General features: G+C 31.4%; 1 protein-coding gene across 1 annotated transcript in view; it reads right to left on the bottom strand.

Moving 5' to 3' along the window:
• LOC106464343 (protein timeless-like) overlaps nucleotides 1-8,405 on the bottom strand; it is a 96,281-nt gene that overhangs the window by 76,680 nt on the left and 11,196 nt on the right. Inside the window, exons 2-5 of the mRNA XM_022392591.1 lie at nucleotides 8,028-8,151; nucleotides 3,226-3,320; nucleotides 2,689-2,750; nucleotides 1,890-2,073 (exon numbers count right to left, since the gene is read on the bottom strand). Of these exons, the coding sequence (XP_022248299.1) occupies nucleotides 1,890-2,073; nucleotides 2,689-2,750; nucleotides 3,226-3,320; nucleotides 8,028-8,151 (465 nt within the window). The remainder of the gene's footprint in view (nucleotides 1-1,889; nucleotides 2,074-2,688; nucleotides 2,751-3,225; nucleotides 3,321-8,027; nucleotides 8,152-8,405) is intronic.

Genomic DNA, 8,405 nt, shown 5'->3' with positions numbered 1-8,405 from the left:
CTAAACTGTTGTAGATGAAAATGTATCATACATGCAAAGTAGTACAGAACCTGTAACAACTTGAAAATAATATGATCACTAGAATTCCACAGGTTTCTCTCTACAAATTTCTAAAAGACTACTGTACTAAATGTAAAAAACTTTTGTTGATGAAAATAAATATATTGCCTTGTGACATTTTCAAACAACAAATTTTTATATAAAACTAATAAATGTTATCTCCTTAACTTATTTAGCATGAACTCGGTCCCTGGGACTGACCTCGTAACCATTTTGTGCTTGTTATAGTTTTCATGCTATAACTTTTAAATTAGTAAGTGCATGTTCACAAAATATGGCAGATTATCAGTAAACGTTACAAGGCTTTCATACACAAAATATAAGATTTTTTTTATTAAGTCTTAAGGTTTGTTAAGCAATGTTTTTCTCATGCCTTTTTTCTTTTTGCATGTTGCCTATCCATAATTAAATAGTTAGAATTATATTTAGAAAAAATTACAAATTCTACATATTTCAGCCTTCATAAATAAGATGCCTGTTTTCTTTTTTTTATGTTCTTACTTATACAATCATAGCACTTGCATTTTTACTTATTTTGGTCATCAACAATATGAAAACATCTTTCTTGTGAGTATTATATCTTTGAAACAATAAAAACATAAAATCTTTAATAAGTATAAGTTATAAGAGCTGCAGGTGTCCTAAGCAATACTAACTTTGATGAAAACAAATTTGTAAAGTCTAGAGTTCACACACACACACAGATGTTGTTAATGTCTGGAAAAAGTCAAGGCATGGTAATGTTTAATTTATTACAATACTGTTGTATTCATTTAGAAATAATTGACTGAGGCCATAAACAGATTGCTGTAGACTACAGCTGTGTTGACTTCAGATAAATGAAAAAAGCTTTTATAGTAATTAATAGAGCAATCAAATAAAAACAGCAACATCTGATATTTCTTTTTGATATTATATGGATGTTTTTATTAATTTCTGAAACAAAATAGGCAGAAGGGGTGGGGGTTTCAACTCAACTGGATGCCTCCCCTAAATCCACACCTGTTTATACAACATTAAATAATGTAGTTACTAAGTGCTGAAATAAAATGGATGGGGGGATCTGAGCCCCTTTGACCCCCTCCACCAGATCTGTGCCTGCTTATACCGCATTAAATTATACAGTTATGCAGTTATAAGATAGAAACGTAACAGTGTAATAAAACAATACATTTATACTTAAATTGTCAGAGATTTGGCAGTAGGTGCTACCAGCCAGTTGCCATCTCTCTAGTTAGCAGTTCAAAGTTAGTGACACTGGCAAATAGCCTTAGTACCTTTGAAATAATAAAGGCAGGAAAAGTAAACTTAGCAGCAATGGGAATCAAACTTAAGATTCTTAAATCACAAAGCATCCCCCACCCACTCATTAAGGTAGCTTTGTGGTTAACAAATAGACATAATGGCAATATTTCGATTACTTGGATATTCCAAATAATCAAAAACCCTAATTTCAATTAGTTTACTATTTTCTTAACAATCAATAAATTGTAATTTCAATTAATCAATTAATTTATGTGACATTATTCAATGTAATCACTGCACATAGGTAATTGATTAAATTGGTCAGCTCTATTTATAAACCTTGTACGTGTAAAACATTTACTTTAAATGACCCTTTAAAACTACAGTATATCATATAGAGATATGCAATATGTATGTTTAAAATGTTAATCCAGCTCTGACCTTATCTAGTTACACTTCTCTTTAGACAGGATTAATCTGTTGTCATTTTTTTGATAATTTTATTATTACATTAATTCATGTTTTACAAACTAACAAAATATGAGTGAGTTAAGTTAGTATATGAAAATAAACTATAATCATACCCTCTTAAGTGTATCCTTAATGCTTTTAATAACTGCAGCAGTTGAGCATACATCAAGGAAAGCTTTTTTCCCTTCCAACAGGCAGTGATAAAGCTGAGTTAGGGTGTTTTTACCAAAGGGTGTTTTGGAAGCTGTATTAACAGGTATTAAGCATTCAACAGGAAGTGTAAGATTCACTAACAACCTGAAAAATAAATGAATCAATATTGTACTCAATATAATAAGTTTCAGCGGTATTTGTTCAAACTTGAAAAATAAAATTCACTACATCATCACACTTAGGAAATGAAATATATAATGACATATAAATGTAGACTTTTTTTTTATAATTGATGAAAGTTGTCTTCCAGTTATATAAAACTTAACTACAGCATTAATTCAATATTACACACAGGTATCAGTTCATTCCTGTAATCAAGATCATTCGATAGGTGGTTATACAAGAGAAAATCATTGTGCTACCCACATTTTTTTACCTAACTAATCTGCATAAATATAATTTTTTCAAATGAAATAGAACTTGCAAACATGATTATTCTATATATATATATATACACACACACATATATATACTGAAGTTGTCTTCCCAGATTAAATATACATGAGTTACATACAACTATTCTATCACTCACTTTGTCTCCAAATATTACATAACTGACTTTCCAGAATGAATGTAATTTACATAAAACATTACCTATATGTTATACACTTTTCTTTGTATTTAGGTATTTTGTATAAAACCTATTTTTCCAAAAGAAGTATGCAGTTTCCATAAGACATCAAGTAAGGGATTACTTACCTCAAAACAACTTTCAAAACATCTTTGTTGTGGTGTTCATGAATCAAAATAGGAATTAAATCCTGTTAAAAAAAATTTAGATCAAAAACGAACACAACACTTTGAAATTGAAATGAACAGAACAACTTCAAGCTACTGTCTATTTTACAAAACTTGTCTTCTCAAAAGTAAAATTTATGATGTACAAATATTGGAAGAATGTATACAGTGAATTTGTAATTTTGGTTTGATTCTAAAGAAACTAAATAGTGTAAACTTTATCAGAGCTGTTGTGGTACATGAATTCTCATTTATTTCATTCAGTAATATAGAACAAACATCGTTACATTAATGAAAAAGAAAATAAAGTTATTCTACTTCACACTACAGGAAGAATTACTGATGCATAAAAATATAATAATGTTACTACTGTAAAAATATGTTCTATGAAGTATTTTATAAACATATCATAAAAGAAGGCTTATTTAAAGTAAAAAAGAATAACATTTTCAAAAACTTTAACTGTAAGCTTTTAAAATTATTCTTTAAACAACCTACTTTTTGAACAACATGTGATAAGCCAAAACTCAGCCGCACATTTCGAGAAAGTAATTCTTCTTGAAGAAGCTCACATTCCATTGCTTTTAAGGATGCTGAAACAAACAAATTCAACATTTATAGTATTAAGTGCAAAACAAGTGTGGAGCTTTTTAAAAAAAATATATGCTTTATTTTACTGATAAATTAAAGCCAATTATTATACAGCAATTAAAGTAAACAAAAGTCTAATAGGTAAATATTATTATATAAAAAAAAGACAACAAAAACATACATTTATAAGCCATTACATGAATACACATATAACTTTATAAAAACTTTCATAAATTTATTTGTAAGCTTAATACAAATCTTCAACATGCAAACTTTGTGAGTGAAATAACAACTGACCTCTAGTATAAAGAGAATTTATCTTTCAATTATACTGATTCAAAGCAATAGCATTTTCAATGCATTTTCCAATAGCATTAGACATTGAAAATGTTTTTATAAAACTACTTGAAATTTCTTCCAAAAGATGAGCTTATTAATATACATGATTTTCATAGATTAGCTTTTATTTTTGTAACCAAATATGATTTTATTAATTTTTATATTCTGTTAGCTTTTTCATAAAAAATTCAAATTACTTCACTTTCAAAATCAATATTCTTCAGAATAAACAAACACCAGAATTCAGAGATCTTCCCTAAATCACTATCAATAACTTATTCCAATAAGTTCATTATTACAACTAAATTTCAGCTGGTTTCCTATCCACAAGAAAGTCTAAAAATACTAAAAGACAATGGATATTGCTTGAAACATAAGGTATGACTACTACAGATGACATATTTTCTGGACTAAACTTAGTGACTAAATCTCTTGTAAAATTCAGAGATTTATACATGTAATAATTATAACAGATGGCTCTATTCAGCTTGAACCCCACAGAAAATAAAGATTCTTTGATATGAAAACTAAACCAACATAAATGGGTAGAAATTAAATTTTCAGTTGTTAAAGACGTAAGAAAAAGCATAAGAGAAAAGGGTAATGTCTCTAAAACTAAATGGTAACTGTAAAAATTATTGAACAGAATTAACATTTTTGTTGCTTTAAAGCTTAAATTGTAGAATTTCACTACTTTCTTTATAAAAGGTACCCACATAATTATTAAACATATTGATTATTAAAGGTTGTTCCACATATATTATTCTGTTTAATACTCATACTCCATAATAATCTTATTAATTTATATATAAGAATAATCATTGAACAACTGACTTTGTTTTTACAATTTGATTTTACTAATTTAGAATACAGAAAAACAAATTGAATAAAACATACTATTATATACATATAAGTTATAATTTTCCTATACTGAAAATGTATTTCCGATAGGTACATACTTCTGCTCACAAGATTAGCTATTCTTGTTCAGTGCTGCCCTCTATATAAAAAAAAACTGCATGGTGAGCTTGGGGAGTATGATGAAGTAGTTGATGTGTGATAAATCGATGAACGGCCGCCAATCTCCAGTTTTCTTGGGGACTATGGAAAGAGAAGGAGGGAAGGAAACGAAGGAGAAACAGGAGATGGGGGAAAGAAAGTGGATAATGAATTACCTATTACCTATTGATCATCTATGAAGTGACGCCAGTGAGGAAGAAACTCTAATAGCCAGACCCGAACCCACAGAGTAGTCACTGGTACTGTTGGCAACGGGGGTTGTGTCGTTGAGGAAATTGACGAGAAGAAGTACCCCAATTAGAAGGAATGGTGAAGGATGAAGGATAAGAAATGGGAATAGGTGGCATATGAGGCTCTGACCGAGACAAACGGGCTACAAAAGTCATAAGGGTTGATTGCTGGTGGACTGATGTCACCCGAGGGTCGATAGTTTCTGGGACTGTATCAAAAACGTAACGTCTCAGAAAAGGTGCAAGATGTAAATCCTTGAGATATGTTGAGAGTAAGTTGACCCAGGCCAAAACTGCATCCCGATGTACAAGGTCCCAACAACAAAAAAACCACGTATGTAACGACAGAGCCTAAGAAGAAATGCAGGCTAAAGTGAAAGAAAAAGTGTAAGGGTGTCTGTAGAAAACCCCTCCTAATTTCTGTAGAGAGCTTCCAATAGAAAATGTATGGAAGAAAGATACCATAAGAGGTTGGTTAGGGTAAGACGTAGGCAAGAATATTGGTCATGAGTACGACTAACATTACATTCAGGAGCCACCCCCCAAATAAGTAATAATGAATTTATGAACAGCTGATCTAAAAATGGATAGTCTGCACGATGGTAAGAAAGGGCAAACTGATCAGAAGTCCTCGGGAGTGCGGCATGCTTATCCCCTTCACATAATTGTGAGACAAATTGATCCACACATAACCGAATATCAGAGAAGGAACGAAAAACCAAAAATGGTTGGAAAGCTTGTCCATGTAACAAGGAAGGACGAGGGGAATAAGAGATAGGGGACAAAACATCACAAAACTGAGACACAAAATCCGTAAAGACTGATCAGGCATAGGTGATTCTTCAGGCTGTAAATGGGAAGGAACATCAAACTCAGGAGGTGGGAAAAGATGATCAAAGCCTTTGTCGTTCTGAACAAGAAAAGCCGACTCAGGAAGAGCCTAGGTGATGTCAGGGGACAAAGATTGACCCATGTAGTACTCAATCTCCCGATGTATAAAAGCAAAGAGAATCACCATCGAGTCGCCCGCACCTGAGGCTTGAGAAAAAAAAAAGGTCATTGGTGTGACCCCCCAAAGTGGTAACGTGAACTTCATAATTCACAGCACAAGAAAAGGTTCACAAAATTTGAGTGCAGAAATAGAGCAACAAGAAGGAACTGGTATAAAATAAAATAAAATGAAAAGGAACCATTTAGTGTGAAAAAAAGAACTGTTTGTCACACTGGAAGCACTAGGCACACAAAAAAAGAGTATGTCTTAATTCAAACATTGCCAAATGAAAAGCGAAGGTTCGGTAGAGGAATGTAGAGGAAGTCACATGTGTCACTTGAGTATATTATGCTACTATTGGTTAAGAGATGACATATGATTTACATGAGAGACATGTAATAGTAATTCCAACAGGGGGAGGGGGAGCAAAAGGCTTGTGGCATGTTTAAAGAAAAAGTTTGCATATAGAGGGCAGCACTGAATGAGAATAGATAATCTTGTATATCAGAAATTACACATTTCAATTTAGTCAAGAACATGTATCCAACGTATAAGCCTGCCTTTGACGATGAAGGAAAATCATTATGAAATATACTTTTCCTATAAAGTGTAGATAAATGTATTCAACATAACGAGGTAATATTTTATAACCACAGGTTTAGAACAGTTTACTATCTTAGTAGTAAGCTTTTAAAAACTTGTATCAACTATTGTCCTAAGTAGAAAAACTGGACTTAAACTTTGTTCACTCACAAGGATTTACCTCCCTCCCCACGAGTAAGTCCTGGATTCACTACTGAAAGGGATGGTCTCAAGGGCAAGAAAACTATTAATTATTTGAAAGCACTAGCGTATAGCCCATCAAAAATGATGGGGCAACTACTACCAAAGTATAACCTAACCTCACATTTCATATCTAACTGAAATAAATAAATTTTGCAAAATCAATCTTCCCAACAAAGAGGCAGAAAAGTGCAGTCAAACATCAGTAAATTCCTTTGTGAGCCAATTAAAATTAAGATCATTAATGAAATGAATTCGTGGCGTATTCATAGAATAATTATTGGTAAAAATCAGTTAGATTAACAACTTTTAATATATGGAAAAGCCAGTACATTTTGGTAACACTACATTCCAACAATGGCTTTTGTCATGTTGCTTAGCAACAAAAGTATAACCTAATATTGTTGTTAGTCTATGTACTGAAAGTATAAAATGAAATGTATAGACAACAAAACAGGAAAAATATTTTTGATTTCTTAATTTAGAGTCTCCATTGATTAAAGAGGTTTGTTTTTTATTTAAAATGTTGGTGATATAACAGAAAATTGCTTAATTCAGAAATTATTTGAGCTTAAAATTGAATCAATGTTTTTACTTTCATGATAAATTTTGTGCACTTGGCTCTAGACTAGGTGATCCCACACTATGTCTTTACTTTAAGCATATTATATCAACACTCACTCCACTTATAAAGTTTCACAGCACCTCCCATCCTCACAGCTCCCTTGCATCCCCATCATTAAAATTGTAATGGGCAGACAGTAATCAAACTATTCTATCTGGATAAATGCAGTTTGGCTTTTCTTCCTATTTCGAGAAATCAAGGGTGACATGACATGACACACACACTGGCTTTTATATAGGTTAGATTATGAGAAATATATTGCTATGATTTCTTGTAAAATCATGGATTTCATTTACGGTCACTGACTATCACATAGATGTCAAAGATTGGAAGATGTTGAAAATTTTCTCAACTGTTTTAATCACTTCGGTTGGTTTAACAAACTTCAACCTCTTTATAGCTTTCAGTCTGTACACATTTCCTTTTTATGGCTGATCCAAATGATTGTAAAGAAGTAGGCTTACATATGATGGCATCAACATTTGAAAATACTGGAATTTTATATATATGTATATATATATTATGTAGTTGATGAATGTCAACAGTATCAGGCTTGTTTGTTTTTAAATTCTGCATATATGAACAAAACAGTACCAGTCTAGTTTTTGAAACTGACAGTAACATGTTATTACATGCAAATCAAAGTGATTCTTCATTTTTACCTTAAAAAAATGTTTAAGTGGGTAGTAGATTGTATTATGAACTGAAGAAATACACTTACCCAAACATTCATCACTGGTTACAAATTCACTCCCTTCAAACCATCCTAAAGTACAACACGGACTCAGAAAACTACTGTGGCTCATCATAAGCCACTCCATGATGCAGGTTTGATAACTGAAACACTAAAAAAAAAACAACACAAAAAACGTTATAAGAAAATACAGAAAAATAGCTTCTATACTGACTAACTTAATAGTTAAAATTAATTTATAATTTTTAGTAGAAAAGGGGGGATCAGTTTATACATTGTACATATATGGGCTTAATATGCAAGACAGCATTACTTCCATTCACCAATGAAATAACAAAGTTTTATGAAATTACAAAAGGATTAATACACTATTCTCCAATAAAAACTACTTTCAAATATTTTAGG

The sequence above is a fragment of the Limulus polyphemus genome, unplaced genomic scaffold, assembly GCF_000517525.1.
Source record: "Limulus polyphemus unplaced genomic scaffold, Limulus_polyphemus-2.1.2 Scaffold59, whole genome shotgun sequence".
In the NCBI taxonomy this organism is placed as follows: Eukaryota; Metazoa; Arthropoda; class Merostomata; order Xiphosura; family Limulidae; genus Limulus; species Limulus polyphemus.
Note: the sequence above shows the minus strand (reverse complement) of the source record. Positions and strands in the feature narration are given on the sequence as shown.